This window comes from Anas acuta, chromosome 10 (assembly GCF_963932015.1).
Source record: "Anas acuta chromosome 10, bAnaAcu1.1, whole genome shotgun sequence".
Taxonomy (NCBI): domain Eukaryota; kingdom Metazoa; phylum Chordata; class Aves; order Anseriformes; family Anatidae; genus Anas; species Anas acuta.
In genome coordinates, this window is record NC_088988.1 from 1,123,546 (window position 1) to 1,145,318 (window position 21,773).

At 39.6% G+C, this 21,773-nt stretch overlaps 1 protein-coding gene across 5 annotated transcripts in view; it reads right to left on the reverse strand.

Annotated features, from left to right (window-relative positions):
* NFAT5 (nuclear factor of activated T cells 5) overlaps positions 1-21,773 on the reverse strand; it is a 55,713-nt gene that overhangs the window by 7,406 nt on the left and 26,534 nt on the right. For 2 of the 5 annotated variants that reach the window (XM_068693436.1, XM_068693439.1), the window contains exons 3-13: positions 20,030-20,588; positions 15,333-15,525; positions 13,569-13,759; positions 12,190-12,362; positions 10,760-10,894; positions 10,537-10,589; positions 8,400-8,532; positions 7,711-7,791; positions 4,678-4,826; positions 1,739-4,163; positions 495-737 (exon numbers count right to left, since the gene is read on the reverse strand). In XM_068693436.1, coding sequence (XP_068549537.1) covers positions 499-737; positions 1,739-4,163; positions 4,678-4,826; positions 7,711-7,791; positions 8,400-8,532; positions 10,537-10,589; positions 10,760-10,894; positions 12,190-12,362; positions 13,569-13,759; positions 15,333-15,525; positions 20,030-20,588 — 4,331 coding nt within the window. In that variant the 3' untranslated portion in view covers positions 495-498. Of the gene's footprint in view, positions 1-494; positions 738-1,738; positions 4,164-4,677; positions 4,827-7,710; positions 7,792-8,399; positions 8,533-10,536; positions 10,590-10,759; positions 10,895-12,189; positions 12,363-13,568; positions 13,760-15,332; positions 15,526-20,029; positions 20,589-21,050; positions 21,113-21,773 lie in introns of all 5 variants that reach the window. The other 3 variants (XM_068693440.1, XM_068693438.1, XM_068693437.1) reach the window with 3 other exon arrangements.

The following is a 21,773-nucleotide window of genomic DNA, read 5'->3' on the forward strand; positions in this document are numbered from 1 at the left end:
TCGAAAGAGCCAATCCTCTCAGCTCGTTTTTAACAGGCTCACCACGGGACACACAATACCCACCATATTCTACAGAAACTTGTTTTCACGTTACATTATTGTAACCCAGAAGGCAACTTCAGAACAGTACAGACCTGAGGTGTGTTACCCAATAAGCCTTAAGTTTTCACCTGCAACCATATTTTATAATGCTTTTATCTGTCAAGCTGTTAGATTCACTCGCTCCTTCCTAATAAAGAACTGGATAGCAGATGACAAAACACACAGAAATCGAACAATAAACCTGTCTCAGCCAACTGTTTCACAGAAATTCTGACCTTTGACTGTTTTAAATCATTCTTCATTGTAACCACTGATACTGTACTCTTAATTCAGCATTGCTGATATTGTAGCTGACCTCCTAAAGCACGGTGATACAGTCATGGGGAAAACTTGCTGAACAAATCGTGCGTGGCAGGAAAGAACCTGTAAACCCAAACACATTACTTACTTACCTAACTAAAACGAGCCAGCCATGTTGTTCCCCTGGTTTTGCAGTGACACAAGCAGATCATCTATTTTCTCAATATTCTGATTGGGTGCCATAGCTGAAGGTAGAGGAGAAGTCTCAGGTAGCTGCTGGGAGAGAAGCGTTGGCACTGCTGCTTGTCCCTCACCCTGTGGCTGACCTGGCTGGCTTATAGCCATCAACTCATCTGGCAGTGCCGCTGGTCCAGAAGGTAGCAACTGGCCACAGTCTGTTAATTAGCAAGTGAAGAACAAAAGGACCATTTAAATTATGTTAACACGTAGTAAATTAGCCGAACTCTTTATACATATCCATATTGACTATAAATTCTATAGAAGGTTACAGGCAGTTTCGTTCACATGATCACTGTTGCTTACCACTCCCTCAAAGTACAAGCTCAAGGTATACAGACTGTCTTATGGACTCTGTGTTATACCTATTAATACCCTATTATATAGCAATATATTAATATATACATATAAGCAATATATATATATATATATATATATAAACAATCTATAGCTAGACAAAAAACAAGATGTGCAGCTCAGAGAAGTATTGGGTATGCCCACGCTTTGTCTTTATAAATTACAGCTGTGTATTTTTCAGGTCAGGAATGCACAGCCCTCTACAGACAGATGAAGTGATCTGTATCCCAAGGAATTTACACTAAAGGCTGGATTCAGAGATGAGATACAGGAAAATGCAGACTTATAAAGTTAAGGGAGTTTCAAATACACTTCAACAGACACTTATCTGAACTATGCAGCTTCAAAAATCTTTCATTTTCTTCAACAACACGTGGAAAAAGTAATTGCAGAAATTTTGAAAACCAAATACGGTAAGAGAAAGATTAGTGGAGCTGTCTTAAGAGAAAATTTGTTTGTTTTTTTTTGCAGTTGTATATGTATTTTATTTGTATATCTATTGTCAGTATTATATTTTATATCTATATTTCTATATAGATATACATAAAATTCTAGGTTGTTTCTGTTGCATACTAATTCTAAGTGTAAGAAACCAACAGGTATTTAAGCTAAGAGTTCTCTTACACTGCTAAGAGCAACATGAGCCACAGGAATACATACATACACCCTCAGCTGTACTGCTACATTACTTATCTCAGGAGTTTTTGAAAAGTAAATACAGAATTGAACAATCATTGTCTCGTGGACTCCAATTAGTAGCTCTTCTAAACATTACACTCTGAATTAGGCATCTACCACTTACTGTTCTGAATGCCAAACAGGAATATTCCTGAAGTTTGCTGAGATGAAGCAGGAGAATTCTGCAGCTGGTTGATAGCACCTCCTGCTGCGTTGTGAAATAAAGAAGCTTGCTGCTGTGGAGGAGAAGCAGTTCCTTGCATTCCTGCCATGCTGTTTTGGGAAGAGAACATAGGAGACTGCTGTAGCTCTTGCTGGCTCATACTGTTCTGCAAGGCAGACATGGAAGCTGAGGAGATGAAGAGGGTGACCTGCTGCTCTTGAGAACTTGGTGACCCTTGGACCAACTGAATTTGGGGCGAGTTATGGAAGATGGCTGGCTGCTGTGCTTCGGCCTGGTTGGACCCAGGATTCTGTAGAGAAGACACTGTGGTTTGACTCTGGAACTGCATGGGCTGCTGCTCCTGGTTCATCGGCGCCATGTTCGTCTGCGGATGAAAAATGGACTGGCCTTGTTGCTCCTGATTAGTAACCGGGTTTTGGTTCGGGTTGAAAATCATGTTTTGTTTTTGAGAAGCAATGGTACTCATTGCACTTTGATTGCTGAACATCATGTTCTGCTGCTGCTGCTGCGGCTGCTCTTGAGACGGAGGACTACTCTGAATTGCAACTATCGAATGCTGGGGCTGGAAGATAGCTCCTTGTTGGTTCTGGGGGATTGAACTGGACTGGATGGAGCCCATTGACACTTGAGGCTGAAACAAACCTTGCTGAGCAGGCTGAGTCTGCGGCTGTTCTTGGGGAAGCATAGAACTCTGGATGTGAGATATCTGTGTCTGCTGCTGGAAGGAAGTTGGTTGCTCAGTGTTTGTTGCTGCCTGAAGAGGAGAAATGGAATTCGGGCTTGTAAAGAACGACATCTGTTCCTCTTGAGATGCTGGGTTGCTTATTGAACTCTGGGAAAGGAACATGTTGGCAGACTGCTGGTCTTGAGGAACTGAAGAGCTCTGTAATACGCCCATGGTGCTCTGTGAGTGGAACATTGGAGGCTGCAATTGGTCGGAGGAATTAGTACTGGTCTGGTTGTGGACAATGGAATTTGGACTGTGAAAAATGGAGCCTTGTGTTTCCTGTGGCATATTCTGAGTATCACCAATAGGGTTCTGAGAATGGAAAAGCTGAGCTTGTGAGTGTGCAGACTGCTGCATAAAGTTTGCTGGCTGAATAGACATGATTTCTCCACCCTGCTGGAACAGACCACCCCCTTGTTGTTGAGCTCCACTTGCCTGAACAGACATCATGTTTTTTGTAGATGAAAAGAGATTAACTTGAGGCTGACTTTCTCCACTGTGCTGCATTTGAACCATGGTCTGAAATACAGAATTTTGTATCTGTTTACTCTGTCCTGAAGCTTCCTCTCCATCTGCAGAACTTGATGCCTGAAACATATTGGGCCCATTGTTAGAGACCTGCTGCTGAGCAGTCGGAGTAGTCTCACTTCCAGAAACACCGGGAGATGAAGAGAATAATTCACACTGCATTTGCATGTCTTCGCTTGTTGACAACCCACTCATTATATGTGAAGCCTGCTGGTAAACAGGTGACTGTTGGAGGGCTCCGTTCCCTGAAGTTGTTGAAGAGAACAAATCAGACTGCATCTGCGTGGCAGCCTGGCAAATATTTTGCTGGATTCCTATCACCATTGCTGCGGAAGTCTCCATCGCCTGCTGCTGCTGCTGTTGCTGCTGCTGCTGATTGGACAATGCATTTTCAGGCTGTGAATGAACATTTTCACCTCTTCCAGGCAAAAGGTTCTCTGGTCTGGAATGGACAGCCGTCTCTGATGAGGAAAATATCCCAGGATTTTGTATCTGACTGACTTGCTGAAAGATATCTGCATTTAGCTGATCTTGAACATCCTCATTGCTCTCTGACCCAGAAAATAGAACAGAAGATAACTGCTGTTGAGCTTCCAGTACCTGCTGCACCAAGTCAACATTTCTATTGCTGCCTGTGGCAGTGTTAGTTGGAAAATTTCCAGCTTGCAGTTGCTGTATTGTGTTCTGTAACTGACTCACACCACTTGCTGATGAGAAAATACTTGATGAAATTTGTTGCTGTAATGCCTGTGCTGGTTCTGATAGCGTAGACTGTTGTGTCTGTGATCCATCAGTTAATTGTGACAGAGTGACAACCGTGCCATCTGATTGCAAAACTTCTCTGGTTTGGGAATCTCTCGTTTGGAACTGTGCAGCTTGCTGCAATAATGTGTCACTGTTCTGCAGCTGACCTGGAGTAGAGACTGCTGAAAAGCTACCAGGCTGGGAAATGTCCTGCGTTTGGATTGTAGTTAGAGTCTCTGGATTATACACCTTCGGCTGTATTTGTTGCTGCTTTTCACTTTCAGAAGGTAAATGGGAAGCAGAAGTTGGTATGCCAGACATGCTGCTTTCCAATGTTTGCTGAGTTGGTCCAACCACCTTCGAAGCCTGAAAAGAGCAGCAATACATTAAGCCATTCACATGCTTATTCAGGTTATGCTCATCAGATTTCCACCAATCCACCATGTTCAGGAAGGACCAGATGGAAGATTTGATGGCTAGGCATCTTTCCATACATAACCAGAGGAGCAAGCAAATGACTGGGAAAACAGTGGAAATTCTACTTCAAGGACAAGTCATAGCACAATTCGATGAAAGCAATACCAAGAAATTATTAAAAAAAAACCCTCACAACAATTTACTCGTTCTGTGTCACAGGACAAAAAGAACATTCATCACAGCATCACTCACTAACCAATCACTGCTGGCATGCAGGGACAAGAAAAGTTACTTTCTAAGGAAATTGTCCATTACTTTAATCGTGCTCTGTGATCATATGTTTTGGCCAGACTGATCTTAGATGTGACATTTCCCGTGTGTTCCTCTTCTCCACTCTTCAGGACACAGGTTAATGAGATTAATACTATTAAAATCAGTATCTTCAGATCACAATCAAATTTACCTTGAAGACGGGGGGAGATCGTTTTTCTGCGCTTACTTCCATTGGAGCCACATCTTCATTCTTAATCATACTGCTTGGTATAAGTGGAGTTATCAAGGCACTAGGAAGAATATTTACGTTCTCCGGGTTACAACTGGTGGCATTCACTGCTGCAGTCACAAATAAAAAGAAAAGAAGGGAAATGAAACGTGAACATCCACCATACAAAGCACGGTTTTCTAGTGGTGGCCTGCTTGCCATTTAACTTTTGAGCCCCGCCATAAGAGCTCGCATTCTCTTGTAAGATGCTAACATGCAAAGAAATCACTGCAACCATTTGGATACTTCAAGTAATCTTGGAGATTTACAGTAATATTAACGTTTTTACTTAATTCTTTATTTTTTTGGGCCAGGACAATCATCCACCGACTGCCTGGAAGTGCAAACAAATGATTAATACATCTTTCCACAAAGTACAAATTTATTTTACTTCACTTTAGCTGCACAACTACTCTATTTTTTTAAATGTCTGTTTTCAGACAAGTGCATGAACAGAACACTCAATGAGTTCAGACAGTATTTTTATTCTGTTAAAGGACTAGCCAAGTGAAAACTTGATATATCTGCGTGCCAGCTCTCTCTCAAGAGCAAGCTGTTGTTTTGCCTTTACAGTGCCTGTATTTTTTTCTTTTTGAAGTAAAAAGGTGTCTCTTCTTGAAATGAATTAGATCTCTTCAGTTTTGATTTTTCCTGATCCAGGTAAAAAAAACACATTACATAACATATCTGAGATCTTTGCTGTAAGTAAAATTAGCTTCCTTGATTTAAAACACTGCTGAAATTGTTTGAGCTTAAAACAAACCAATGGAAAAACCTATAAAAATACATATAGATCTGTGGGTTTTAAGTAAATTAAAGAATTCTCTTCAACATACAGTAAGAAATCTCCATGCCTTAAACAGATTTAAATCTTACGATAACATGGCAGTAAAATTTCTGCAAATTTGTATCAACAGTATGCTATGTCCTTGGTCACAGTCCTTGTGTGCTTATTCTATGTACAACCAACATTCTCTCCTGAAATGTTATTTTTTGTCTTCGGCAATAAATTCTCAGCCATCAGTATGCCAACAGTCGTCAGTACACAAAGAGCCAAATAAACTCTTTCCCTCCTCCTACTAACTCGCATATTTGGAACAGCCCCAAAATCCAGGCCACGTGATGTGACGTGCTGGGCTTGGGCTGTACTTCTGGCAGGGACTGCGAGTTGAGCGAAAAACTCAACTACGCCAACTTCAGGACAGCCAGGCATACACAGCGGTCAGTATTTTTCTATACCTTAGTCACAACTGACAATTTTTTCTCTTTTACATGCTTAATCCTGTCATGTTAAACAGAAATGATAACAATTTACATATAAATAATTAAAAAATCCTGATGCTACACAGATTAGTTGCTAGCAATGGTGTGTTGGTTCACAGTGACACACCTGGTTGGAAGGATGAGAAAAAGAAATGAGATTAAGAATGAAAAAGGAATGAAAGAATGAAAGAAAAAGGTCCTGTGCAGGACCTTGGCAACAGTTCATTCCATTTGTCCAGGGCTGCAGTAAATGATGCCACCTAAACTATGAATTCTATGATGTTGCTCCCAGTGAAGAGAAACTGGAAAAAAGCAGCATCCCAGTGGATCCCACCTGCTCTTTATCATTTCAGAAGAGTGGTGAAGGATAACCTGGGACTTATGCAGAGACAAAGTACATAACGCAGACAAAATTGCCTGACCTGAGGTTCACATTCAGCCTGAAGCAGAATAGGAACAGGAATGAGTCGACCAAAAAGCTAGCTAGCAGAAAATCCACACAAGAAAATTAAGTTTCTACCACAAATTAAATACAAGAACACAAACCAATACGAAGAGCACACTGTTCTTATGAAGAGCAGATGTTCTCCTGAAGCAGTTGGTATCTTGCCTTGGCTAAGCCTCCACACTAGATTAGATACATGTCAGGCTTGCCCTGATACATCAGTTATTATTATCCTTATCTTTTTAATCTTGCTACTAAGAAGTTTTACCAGTACTTTTATCAGCTTGCTTCAATGCCCTACATGTTTTTGCAAATTTCTCCCTGAATATTCTCTGCAGGTTTAAACTCATCGTATCTTGTATTATCCTCCCGAACAAGTTGTAAAGTCAACTTGTAAATATATCCCCTGCCAAGGCCCAATATACAGCTATTAACTTTAAACACGAGCTTCATGATTTTAACCTGAAGCTATGGATTCCTATCAAACTTGTGATCACGTTGTTAATTTGCTTACCTTTCAACCTGCTTTCACCAGAGCAGGCTATGGAAATTTCCATTAACCTCTGTACACCTCCATAGTTTTAACAACCAACTCAGAAACATTTCCTTCCTTTATTTCAGTATAGGAAGGATCAATTCACCTCACTTAAAATCCAGACAAACCAAAAAGCTGCTCCCTTAGAACAAAGTAACAACCCTTCCATGGACAAAATGCAAATCTCAGAATTGCACTGAAAGCAATCCTAAAATCACCGGACAGCTTTTACTCTGTATCTGCTACTACCATAGCTTTATATATTTAAGGAAAAATGACAAGTATGTCAGGGTTTTTCAGTGCTGAGTTTTTATTTTTTCCCTTTCACTTTTTTTTTGGCTTAAATTAACACAACATAGATTTGAAATGCTTTGTATTAACAGCCATACTAAGTTTCTCTCCTCTTCATTTAATATTCTTGCAAAGAAAGAAGACTGAAATGCAGGGCCCAAGGCACAAAAAACCAAACCATTTTTAAAAAATTATTTTTGCAGAGTATTTGCTCTGCACTATCTCACTTTACAATATACTTGAAGGAATATGGTTATGAAGCAAAATATTCTGGATTTGAAATCAAACATTAGTGTAAGAATATGGCCAGATTTTATGAGCACATATTTATCCCCCCAGGACAGCTGATTCATTCCTGCAAAATTTGAGTAGGAATTTATAGTTAAATTATTAACAATAATGATAAGAATCAATTTAGTACCTTTTATAGCCTCTTCAAAAGAACAATGTTGGGCTGGGCTGGAGATTTCCTTCTTCACTTTAACATTCAGGGTACCAGCTGCTGTGGGAAAACACATTGAAAACTTCCTTATGCTAAAATAGCAAACAAGCAAAAAAATCCCAAACTCAAAGCAAACTAAAACAGTTACTTATACCTTGAAGTAACTAAAGCTCTTTGAAAACCACAGAAACAACCTTTTTTGTGAATACACCAGTAATTCTAATGCCCACGATATCATTCATTTTCACTTCCAAAAATGAAAAAGTCAGCCAGCTATTGCACCGTACATTGTCATACAGATAAATAAATACAAATACACGATGCAGTCAAACTGCAGCATTCCTTGGGATAAAGCTTGGTGCTAGTTTTTCTTGTACTTGGTGCACAGTATGTAGCTTATCTACTACTTTTCCTTACTTTCCTAGTAGAAATGCCTAAGAACAGCAGCCGATGTGCAGCTGAAACTTGAGCTACTTGTCACATAAATGAATAATGAAATCTAAGGGCTTGGCTCTCCTTGGCAGAGCAAATCTCAACAAGAGGAGTTCAAAAACATCCGTATTACCTAACATTTATATTATTTACGGTCTAGACACTATGCAATCAGGAACAAAAGGTTTAGCAGGTAAAACTGTCCGTTCCTTCCCCCCGTTTCCTATTTTACATACATGTATCTGGAGTGTATGTAAATGGCTGCACATCGTGTGATCGGCCAGCGTTGGTCACCACATAGATTCCCACAGAAACAGCTGAGGTTATTTGCTGGTCATGATATGGTGGCACCTTCACAATAAGGTGATTCTGCAATGCAAAAATAATAAATAAAATCATATTAGAAAACTTATTTCATTATTATTAATTATATCTACATCCATCAAAACACAGAAACAGCCTACTAAAGCACTAGAAAAATGGGGAAACATGGTCAAGTTACAGGTTCAGCAAAGTCAGTTGGCAGCAGTTCTTGTGCTACAACAGAGATCTGAATATTCTGCCCACATGATGTTCAGGCAACTTACAGCTCAACTGAAATGTGCAGAAAGGAAAAGCATATATATAAAGTCCAGTACTTTCAACAGAAACTTATGCCTAACACGCCTGAATGAACTGCGATCCATCTGCCATAACACTGCTGGAATCAGATACCTCACTGTTCTGCTGAATCAGACCTTTGTATTCGGTGTGGACAGAGGATGCAGTCTCATGTTACACTTAAGCAGATTTAACAGTGAGCAGACACCAAAAATATGCTTGCAATCATCCAGGAGTGATAGCGCTGAGTGAACTATAGGCTGTCTACTCCCCCACTACCTGTCCATCTACTAGAAAAGGCAAACACAAAGCAAAGGAAAATGGAGCACTGCCTTCAGAGGTGGGAGCACATCTGTCAGGCATCGTGTACATTCAATAACTTCTCTAATTTCAGTCTGATAATCCATAAAGACACTCATTTATATGAAAAAGAATGAATAAATATTCTGAAAAACATTTCAAAGTGGACCCAAAATTCAGCTGAGTGTAAAGACTATGGTGTACACACAATATATTCCCACCCAATAGCAATCTCATAGGAAAGATACTAGAAAAAAAACTGTATTAGGCCTTTTCATTAAATTGCACGTAAGGGCAAATGCTCACCCACAAAGTTCATATACCACACTCCTCCTGTGCTATCTACGTTCCCAATTAGAAACTGAACAATTCTACTTGCATAGACCTGACTGACAACAGCGATAGCCTACCAGACTCACTGCAGAACTCATCTGAAGGAGTGTTATTTATAGAAATGCACAGGAAGAGGGGAAGGCTTTAACAATTTTCCTTCGGAAGAGTCAGAACTAGTCAGCCACCGGGTAAATCAGGAAGCCTGTGACACCACCTTTTATTTTCAGTAGAACTGCAGGTTGTATTGTCTAAGTGGCTTTAACGTAGCTTCTGTTTCACAGATGACACTTCTGGACATCAGATTTTAAAATGTGATCTTCACAAAAGTGCTACTTTCATGCTGGAATAGCATGTTGCCTTATTCCAGCTGACACAAGGCTATACAAGAAGTACTTCTGCACACTACCTGGGGATGCTTTACTTCAGACAGGTTTTAATTAGAATCTGTGCATGGCAGCTTCCAAAGTACACATTGATCAGTAATACACACAGAATGTCACTCATCCAAAAAGTTCAGTCGGGCCGGCTGCCAACTGCCTCCTACCTCTTCTTCCACACAGCAGTTCTAGACCAGTTTAGGCACTTAATGAACACATTGCTTTTTTGTTCTATTTTTTAATAAACTGAAAAACAGTATCATGTAAAAAAAAAAAAAAAAAAAAAGTACAGGTCCAACAGAATCTCATCTCTCATCTTTGGAAAGAGTGATGGACTGCAAAATAACAATCCCAAAAGAGAAGCTTGCTACTAGAGCAGAGAGGTTGTCCCTCTAGAGAAGAAGTGTTTATTATCAGTTTAAAACAAAACTAGAAAAGTCTTTTTTCCCTTTTCCTTCCTCAATAGCACTGACTGAAAACAAAAACACTGGGTACATTTTCCATCTCTAATCAACGTGAGCCCCACACATGGTATTTTTAGCACAAGTGAAATCTTTCTGAACTCTTTTTCCTTGCATTTTATGCATACTACTTTGCATTTTATGCATGGTAAGCCATTGCTCCTGGCCCACAGTTGCCAAGACACTGATATAAAACCTAACTATCAGATCTTGATGATATCAAAAAGGAGTATTTTCCGGTATTTATAAAAGAGCAAAATAGTAATTTAGAAAAACAAAATAAAAGTAATAATCAGAAGTACCTGATGAAATAATTCCATGTCTATTTCAGCTTCTGCCTTCCAAGAATTTTCATCTAAATGAAAGTTAAAAAGCATAATTTATTGCATATCCATATAAAGCAATTTATTTTAGTGCCTTTGATTCAGCTTCTCAGTTTGCTCCCTACAGCTAAACTGTATGAAACAACATAAACCCAAACATGCTTTCTTCATCACCCCAAGCTGGTATCACTTTCACACTAACCAGAAACGTTCTCTTGGAAAATCACTTTTGTTCCTTTTAGAAAGTTCTTGCCAATCAGAAAAACTTCCTCTTCACCCTTCACCGAACAACTGTGCAGACTTTTCTTTAGGATCTCTGGAACTCCTGCTGGTTGAGCTGCAATTGAAAAAACACATAGCTTGAAATCCAAGAAAATATTAACATCCAAAACAAAGAGCTTTCACTGACAGGATTACAACTTACTTCTGTCACTTAAAGGAAAGAATAAAATAATTCCTAAATGTCTTCCTTTGCTTTATGATTTGTGACAAAAAAAAAAGTATATATATATGCATATATATCTCACTTCTTTGCTATATGTAACAACATAAATGCATAAAATCAGAGAATACCACCATTAAAAAAAAAAAAAACACTGAAAAGAACAATTTAGCAAAAAATGTCAGAAGAAAGAAAAAAATGAGGGACAGGAACACCTCAAGCTGATCATTCAAGAAGACCACCCCAAAATGTCAAAATAATGCCTAAAGCATAAAACGTGGCCAAAGAGAGCAGGAGAGTGCCTGTGCATCAGCAGTGACATTCCTTTGGTTGGGCAAAGGGATTCTTGGTGAGAGCAGTGCACTGGGAGAGTCAGGCTGCACATGCAGCACAGCTGCTAATCAGCCTGTAGCTGAATATAAATACCTATGAACCATATAAATACCTATGGATACATATACAATCATATAAATGTTATATATATAATTGCCTGCTGCCCACAGCACTGCGGTATCTGATGTGCTTTTAATCATCCCCTTACAATCTGTCCTTTCACTGGCAGCAAAGCTGCAGTTTCTGAGGAGTTGAATAGGAGCCCTGATACAACAGGTATTGACTGTTAAAAAAATATCAAGAAAAGCAGCCTCAGATGTACCATGGCCTCCTCTGATTTCATTTTCCATGGTGTTCATTGCAACCTGAACAGTCAATGCAGCCATCTGTGCTCAGTGCTAAACAGAGCATTTTAATAAATAGCTATAAAAGGTTTCATTCTTCCACTGAACCAGAACAGATCCCCCCTCTGGGCTCAATGCACTCCCACATCTGGGACGAGCCATGCTGAGTAACTTATTACAAGTAATTTCTATCACTGAAAGCTGGCAGATGAAAGTGACAGTACAGAAGGGATTAAAACCTGTATCAAAAAAGTCATTATCAGTTCAAAGCAATCATGACACAAGTTCTCGTCTCTTGAAAGGCAAAAAATCATTTAATAAGAGATTAGGCAATTTGTAACTACTTTTAAATACTAGTCAGCCATTCAACACCCCCCTCCGAATAAAAATAACCCATCTGATTTTAGCCACAGCAACTCAAATAATCACAGACCAACATTGTGGTCCCCCGACACTTCAATCACACTAAAATCCAGAGTCCTCTAATAGCAAACCTTTTATTTTGATACTTACTGCACAGAATTGGGGAAGAAGGCGTCTGGAGAGTCAAAGTTGAACCATCTTTGCGAGTGATGTTAACACGAAATACCAGCCTGGCACGTGTGCTTTTTTTCTTGGAACCAGCAATCCCTATCCTAGCTTCAACATCAGCATTTCTCAGCTTCAGTATTCCCACACAATCAACCCTAATGACACAAAGTAGTTGAGAGTTTAATAGAGTTTAATAAATTCATCCTCTTTTAAAATATTTTGACTAATCGATTAAACAAGCCACAAAAAAGTCAGAACTCTTCAAGTAGAAATATTATTAGATTAGTCACATGAAATCTCTGCATAACCTCTCATTATATAGTCCTGCCCTCGATTCATCCCTACTTAATTTGGATGCTGAATCATAGGAGGAAGGAATGTGAAAGAACTACGAATAAAAAAGAAAATGCAACATAACAAAATTATTCTGGTAAGCATTCAACTTATCACTACAGATCTTTATTCTTCCATTCCTCTGTGTTTGCAGGGTTACTACTACAAAACATTCTGGACAACAGCTAGGGAATGGAGATAAGTGTGATAAGGGAATTAATCACACTTAAGAAGCAGACACTGTAAATTGAAGAAATGCTTCTGTTGACATCAAGACAAGTTTCTTAAGAAGTGACAGCTTTCAAGCACAATCACATATTGCTTTGAAAGAAAAAAAAAAGACATTCTACTGAAAAACATACTTGAGAAGATCACGCCTTTTCTATAACTTAAAATACATGTGGAAAGCTTTTAGGGGAATCACTTCTATCTGAAATTTCTTGTGAGATCTAAACCACACAGACACAAGAGGCCATTTGCTCAAAAATCTGCTACACTTGACAAGGGTCACTGGACTGGGTTTATCCCTTTCGAGCAACAGCCATATACTGTTTAAATGCATCTGAAAACCTGTTGTATCCAAGACGTTGTCTATATTTGACCAGATTGCTCTGTGAAGATAGGAAAGCACTAGGCTTTCATGACAAAGGACTGTCTGATAGAAATGGCAGTAATGGAACAAAGACAGATGAGAAACCTCAGAATTTAGCCTCCAAAATCCCCAACCTTTCTGGGCCCTAAAAGGATCTGAAGATCCTAGTGTTCGCCTTCCCTCTCTTCTGATTAGCCATTTCATACTTGCTAAGAGAGACAACCAATGGAAGCAGTGACATCGTAATTCAGGTAATGCTTGAATATGTTCATTATTCTTTAAACAGTACATGAACATGGATTTAGAAGTTTATTATTCATGCAGCTTCACTAAGAGCCTGACTTGCTGAGATACTAAACAACCCAACTGAAAGAGGAAGGCCAGTTTCTGAAAATAAGCTAATAAAGTAAAATATATAATTGAAATAGCTACTCACGCGAGTGTCATATTGTTGCTAGGGTCCAGTCCAACCTCAATAACAGTAGTCCCCTCGATATCCACTTCTTTACAGGGAGTAGTGTTTCGCCCAGTAACTCTGCAGGCCTGGTAGAACCCGTGTGGTTTCACTCGGCCAGAGTCATTGCCCACGAATACCTGCAGCACCACCGGCTCGTTGTGACCTTCCAGCTGAAACATAGAGGCACAAATCATATTTTGACTGATCAGCAATGCCTTTTAATTAAAATCAGGAATGTTTTATGCAGCTGAACTTGAAGCAAACCTGCTCCTAGTGTTGCTGGAAACAATCCTCAGGGAAGCATTATTTTTTTTAAATCTAGTTTATAAACAAAAGGTAATTGATATTTTTAACCTATTGTCATTTGCTCATCTACTAAAAGACAAATAAGTCATTTAACACATGGTTGAAATTAATATATATACACATATATATACATAGTTAATTTTGGAGTTCTTAGCCGGTTTGCAAAAAAATTAGAACTACTGCTAAGATCACAGTATGCCCCTCACGTCCAAAAGGAGCCACTAAGTTACAGCAGGTAGGTGGGATTCCAGGAAGTATGAAACCAAGCAAACAAAAAACTCTTGGCCTTTGTGTACTTGTTGTGTGTTTGTTTTTTTTTTCCCTACCCTCAGCTCAGATTTCCTGAAGATCCACTGACTCATTTTGACTGTCCAACTCAATTAGACTTATGTATGCAGGGTAGGAACTCGTCTGCCTACTGGTAAAGCAAGCTTGGGCTTCCAGGCATTCAGTAACATGAAACTCTTCCAAACAGAAAATTTTCTCTGACGGGTGCTAAAAAGAACTGGAAAAGGAATTAAAAGGAAGTTCAGATGAACAAAGGCCCATTAAGAAAATCCACATAAATGAGCACTAAATCACCATAGCAACAGGAGAGCATGAATGGATTCTTTTCTTAGGAAACTTTACTGGACTTCTGCATTACTGAAGGGGACTGAGTAAAGTGTTGGAGATGCTTGCAGTGCTGTTGAACTGGACTTCAGAGATAAGTATATTTCTATACTCTGCATAAATTATTAAGGCTTGCATTGAAAACAAGTGGTCCTTTGTCGACCTGAAAAATCAGCCTGATCTGAACTGCTTTGCTGCTTTCTCAAAGTAGAGTAACTAAGATAAAGTATTAGAGGCAATGTTTTTGTTTGTTTGTTTGTTTTTTGGTATGGTAACAAAAACGTGGTTGTCTGCTTGCTTTGCCTGCTGGCCAGAATCCTCGCAGTACAGCCAGGATGCTATTTGCCTTATTTCCAAGGAGCAGCAATGCTGGCCTGTATTCATTTTGGTGCCCACTGTCACAATCATACTGCCATCAGTGCAACTTCTGTGATACCTGACATCAGTTCTTCTGCTTCTCTCCAAGTACAGCATTACAGCAGGACCCTGCAAATCCACATTCTGTACATCAGCAGACAGACTGTGAATGTTCTCCCTCTTGAGCAGGAATACGAAAGACCTGTGACCTCATCACAGATGAGGTATCATTGCCTTGACATAACATTTCCTGCCTCCTGTAATTGTGTGATGCAGACAGATGTCTTGGTATCCGCAAGAAGAGAGACCGTACAGTTCTACAGCCTTTGCAGTAAAGAGATTGCAGGGTCTCCTCCCCTTCCTCTAAAAGTAGAAATTCGAGGTCTTATCAGAACTGAACCAGTTCCCATTCTGCTAAAGTATGGCTTGGAAAGGAATCCCCGTATCACCCGAAACTAAACAGCCTACCTTTACAGTTGGAAAACCTTGCTGTGTCCGGTCTTTCACCGAGCCTCGGCTGCCTTCAGTCAGGTAACGAGCCCTGTGCTGGGTTTCCGGCTGTACCACTATCTTCAGCTCCTTCCCCTCACTTTTAGTTGGATACTGACCACACAACATTGGGGTCTTCTTCCCTCCAGCTCCTTTCTGGCTCTCTGGTGCTCTGAGAAGTCAAAGCAGACCATTAAAGATGTTATAAGCAGCTCCTCAATGAAAACAAATGAAATCACAGCAAAGCTACAAAAGTAAGGAGTGTGTATTAATGTACAGAAGATGCACGGTTGAGAGCAAACATGGGAATTCTCTTTCTGACAGAGAAGGAAACCTGCAGGATGAAGAGGAATGGTGCTTCCCTGCCTCTTCCATCCAGTGCAACTGCTTTTCATAGAGTAAATATAAAGGAAGGGAAAAGCAATTAGCATTAAACTGAATTAACAAATTGAAGGCTTATAACCTGCTGTTCTCAAAGTACACGATATGGCTTGGCATTATTGGAACAAACTGCTTCACTTCTGTTAAAAATATATGTATGTACACACACATGCCGAATGGATTTAAGGTTAAATGATGCTTCTTTAACAGGAAAACAGCCTCATGCCTGTCTCCTCTTGAACATGTACATCCATGCAAACTCAAATACCAGTTTCTGTCAAAATTCATAAATTTATGTTAAAAACAGATTTGTTCTTGTAAAAGGCTCTGACAAAATTGCACAAATTTTAGAGCTGCAGTATATGCAAGAAGACTCTTTCCTTCCAGGTGCACACCTCAAGATGTACCGTACTTGTGATCAGTTCCATAATTAAAAGCTGAATAAAGAAGCCCTCCAAAGTATAGCGTTACGTGGTCAATTCTTTAAAGCACAAGGGAAGGTAACGCTTGATGCTGTACAGAGCAGGTTTCTGTAATTATCCTGAGGTCCATCAAACCCATCTAACATTAACAAATGTAAACATGTCACAGCAAACGGGACAGGCAGAAAGAGCTCAATGTGCTTATGCAAATGTAAATTCATTATTTTTCTTTTTGAACTACCAGAAAGTAGCTTTTAACCGTTAAAGACTGAAAAAAAAGCAGTTCTAAATCACAGTTGTGATCTGCTAAAAAACAAAACAAAACAAAACAAGAATCCTGTTTCAATGTGCAACATGCAGAACCTATCCAGGTCCCAGCTGCCATGCTCTGACTTCCACTAAACCTTCCGAAGTTTTAACCCAAGTAACACAGAGCTGTGGCGTATGTTGGTGAGCTGTTATGAGGTTCGTGCTGTGCTTGAATTTCATTTTTCTCCCTGTTCCTGAGGGCTACCCGTGTCAGCACCCAGTGAGCCTACTGCTCACACTGCTCGAGGCCTCAGGCTCATCTCACAGCCACGTAGCGGCGCTGGGGCAGTCTGAGGTTATAAAACCTGCACTAACCATGTCACGATGTCCTGAATCCTCAGCCATAGTCAAAGTTAACAGGCTGGTTGAGAAAAAAAAAGCCACGTAAAAACATGCCGTATTTTAGGAAAATAGAAGGGAGATGTCTTCTTCAACTAGCACATACAAACCTGCGATACACTCAAACTGCAATTACCACCACTGCAATTACCACCTCGATGCTCTTTGCTTCTGTACAAGTCAAGCAAAAGCAGTGCTTGAACTTAGGCCTGTTAGGTTATCGCTTTCCCTGTTCTTCCTGTCAGGACATGACTCCAACGGCCCAGTAATTACGAGGAATACATTTACGAACTTTCAGTCCATGCCTTCTCTTTGTTCTTACTCAGAATTTCAAATGACTTGACTGAAGTCTATCAGCATCCCACAGGGGATCTGAAAAGGAATTGCAAGGAGCAACTTCAGCCACAACCACACAGCCCCGTACTCAGCCCTGTGCTTCCTTCACCTCAACCAGGCAGGCTGAGACTGCAATTTCACTGAATTAACGCAGCAGGTGGGTTGCATATTCTGACCTCCTCATACTTGGGAATTGCAGTTAAATAAATTAATACGGAGGACTAAAGTACGAAATTTTGAAGGGTAAAGTCAGAGAGGCATCCATTAAAATGAAATTCCCTTTTAACACTCAAAATACAGTTTTACCAGAGGGACATTGACGCTTTGGCCTCTCCAGCACATCCTTCTGCTTTCCTGAAAGTACTTCACTCTTAAAACCCAAGTCCATTGTCAACACACTGACATTTTACACATATTTATCTAAAGAGATGACACCTAGAAATTATTTGGAAAATCTTCCCTTCAGAAACTTGAGGTAATTGTTATTTTCAGTCAGATTAGATGAACATTAAAGTAATTTTAAAGACTTCACCCGAATTTCTCAGTGCTTCCTTCTCAAGTTATGAGGATTTCTCATTTACACATCCTTCTAATTTAGTCAAAATATAATCCTAGTAGCCATGCCCATACAAATAGTAAAAATATTTCTCTCACACACACCCCTTTATTTATTAGCTTAATTGTTACCAGACAATGTCTCCTCAAAGCCAGCACTTCCTTTCTAGAACAGAAACTCAAATGGCAAAACCCATGATTCTATTAAAAGAGATTTCATGAGTTAACTTTTGTCTGGTCCTGCAATGCATCGCGGCTGTTCCAAGTGGAGGCTTGAAAGTGAAAGCGAGACCAAGCATGACTGAAAGCTGAGAATCTTTGCTCTAAATCAATTCATCTGTTTTTAAAAGGCTTTCAGAAATGCTAAGGGTTTCCACACGAATAAATTCTTTTTTCTATCTCTGAAAGCCAACTACAAGTCTCTTTTAAGACAAACTATTTCCGCTTCACAAATTACCAAGTGTTCTTTCCTTGCTTTTTTCTTAAAGCCAGAAGTGAATGACCTTGCTTGGCTGAACTCCATCAGGCTGCAAAATTTAACAAAAATTTAAGTGACGCTACCATAACTTGGAGTGGTCTGTAATCTAGAGTTGTAACACTGAAATTTCTATATTCTAACTACAGAACTAGCTTTTCTAATACCTTAGATATTTCTTATTGCAAAGCTCATATTTAAAAGGACAATTCTATTACATAGGATTTTGCTGTCGTTCAATCTAGCCTGTATATGAGACATTACACAAACGCTTATCTAACCCTGCGTTCATCGAATCCTAACGCCAGCGTTGCACTGTTCATTGTTCACTGTGCCCCTGATATTTTGGGGAGTATTATAATCTTGTGATGTTTTAGATTGAGACCACATTTACTGTTCCCAAGTTTACTAGATCTCCCATTTATGTCCAGAATCACAGAATTCTTGCCTCCCAATAGTTTCCTCCCTTTGTAACTGAGGGACTGAACTCCTTTGTGCTTGCTGGAAGCAGCTTCCTCGTTCCAAGCAAACATATTAGTTTGCTTCCTAGGTTTTACCCAGAACAAATGCTTTACATCATTAAAATTTTCAGCTGCCAAAATAAGAGATGCTGGGCAACTTCAGTCAAGCTTAGAGCATTTGCTGTAAAGACAATTAAAACAAAAGATGAAGAAATAAAAACCCACCCAATTGTTGCTGTACAGGTTTGAGGGGAGGAGCAGGGATAGTACCAACTCTTTGTTACCAGCTAGCTCCATCTTTCCAAATGAGGTCCCTAATCGAGCAGGAAGCAGCAGCACACTCTGGAGAGTTTCTCAGAATCACCTCACAGTGAAATTTTAAGTATGGAACTGCAATGACCCTGGGAATACAGACTCCAGGCTCTTTCCCTTTGGAATATGAGACATTCATACATCTCATTAGGCAAATTTTAATATTCACCATTACTGTGATTAATATCTGAACATACTACAAGCACATACATAAAAAGTGAAACAAAATAGCCCCCCCAAAAGAAAATAACCAAATCTATCCATTTGACCACCTTAAGAGTACTAAAAAAGCCAGAAGTTAAAAAATAAAATACAAAAATACATATAACCACGCTACTATAAACTGATGGGTATTTTCTCTTCAAGCAGCTACTGAAATGCATTTAGTGAACAGTGTGAAGTGGGAGAGATGAGAGACCACCACCCAGGCGTGCCCACACACAGACACACGCATGCACACAACCCAGAAGCACAGAGAGAAACAGGATTAGAGATTTATTTCTGAAAAAATCAAATACAGATGTGAATTCACAAGAAAAAACAAAATTTGGTTCACCATATAGTCTTAACATTTTTATAAAAAAGTAAAGGATGCGTTAAATGATGAGAAATCTTAACAAGCCATTAACTTCTACTCCCATCGCTCTCTCTATTTGACAAATAGAGAAAGAGACAAACAAGCAGGAAAAGTGCCTAGACTGAAATCCTCACATAAAATACTGCACAAACAGCAAGATTTAGGGTGCGTCCAGTCCACTTCTGCCTTTTTTTTTTTTTTTTTTTAGTACAATAACGTTTCCATTGTCTTTTTATACGGGGGATTGCACAATCTTTCAGGAATCTCACTTAATAATACAGCCAAGCTCATCGATTCTGCGTCCAATTGTTACGGCAAAGTTTAGCTTTATCTTTAAAGATTAGCAAGTCTAGTGAGAACTTCTCATGGGCTAGAACACAAAACGGAATGGCAGAGAAGGGGAGAGATTTATGTGAGAACCTGAGTAGAACACTTGGCGGGAAGGGAGTTTTATTAGTTTGGTTTTACATATGGCGATAGAAATTTATTAAAAAAATGCAGATACCAACCCATTTCCTGCTTTTGAGTTGCCTTTGCTGTCCGTGCTGAGCTGAGAAAGGACATAGTGAGGCGCTTTGGCACTGTCGGCATCAAATATATCCATGTTGGACTCTTCACAATCTCGGCGTTTGATCCCTGGCCTCTGCTTTGGGTTTCGTTTGCGTGATTTACGTGGCACCTCAGTGTTATCATTGTAGGAACTGGTACTCATGTTACTGAAGTTGGAGGGTGAATCCTCCATCCACATACTGCAGCTCTGTTCTGATTCCAATCCACACCCCTCATCCTGGCAGGACATCCGACTGTTGTCCAGCAAGTCCTCAGGTGGTGGCGAGATGTACAGGACTGTGTGTCTCTTCGGCGTTGACTGCTGCTGCTGGACTGTGTTACTGGTTAACTGCTTTTCACTTACCCCTCGGTTACTTACCCCCACGGCTGAGGAGCAGCTCTCCACTTGCATAGCCTTGCTGTCGGTGACTGAGGTAGAGTAAATGGTAGGACTGGAAGAGGTGGTAAAGGAGCTGCAAGCACCGCCCATGGAGGAAGAGGAAGGAGCTGAAGAAGCATCTGCGGTGTACAATTTAGAAGTAAATACAAGACACGTGGTTCTGTGTGTGCTGGCTATAGCAGTCCCATTGAAGTGAAGTGATTAATGAACCGATTTCTTTCCCCCAACGAATATTTGGAATTTGGTACGTTTTGGAATGTAAATGCTTAAAGCAGTATAGCCTAGCCAATACGGTACTTTGGAAATGTCCAAATATGACTGAATGCATTGTGCTGTAATCAACTTTTTTAAAACTTTAAGTTAATTCATAAAAATGGCTGCAAGTAAACAGAATTTTCATTGCCTCAGCTGGACTACTTATTTGTGTATAAGCCATTTCATCTAAAATAATGGAAGCCCCAATCAAAACGTTTATAATCCACATTCAATGCCAATTAAACCATTTATTATTGGATTTTTTTGTTTTGTTTTGAAAAGACGGGACTGTGCTTAGCCACGAAATATTAAAATAAGTTTCTAACCTATGAAGCAGAGAACTACAGGTCATTTTTAATGCAGACACTCCCTGCTTCAGAGGCAAATCCTGGAATAAAAATATGAGAAAATAAATGAGAAAAGAGCTGCTGATTATTCCATCATAAATGAGAAATAAAATATAAAATCAACTGAGTTGGTAGGCAAAATGGAACTGGTATCAGTCACTACGATAGAGCTATTTATTTTGCAGGTTCAGAACAGGGTTGAAATAGCTGTATTGGTGACATACTGACCCAAAATGACATGAAGTTTCTGTAATTTGATTCAGTCTCTGAGACTCTACATCAGCCTTCTCTCAGTCTTCATTAGCTGAGTCCCCTAAGCATACAGGGGCAGCTTGGGAGAGACCTCTGAAATAATTCATATTAAGCAGGGTGTATTAAACAACGTGACTGTGACCTCTCCAGAAGCCCCACAGATCAATCTGGTTTAAAATATGAAAGGCAGCTAATTGATTAAAACAAAACCCTGAAGATTTCTGAAAAGCAGCATAATCATTTCCACTGGAGAATTTTAATGGACAAATAGTTGAAAACGGAGGCTGAAATGTTAGAGAGGAAGTGGTAAGAAGGACAAACAGAAGTCTTAAATTTAAATCAGCTGTAGTTCACTAAGGAATAATTAAGTTTCATATACAGATTTTAACTTCCTAGGGGAGAGGCCACTTTACTACTGCACTGCTAACCACACCTTATGCAATCAACAAG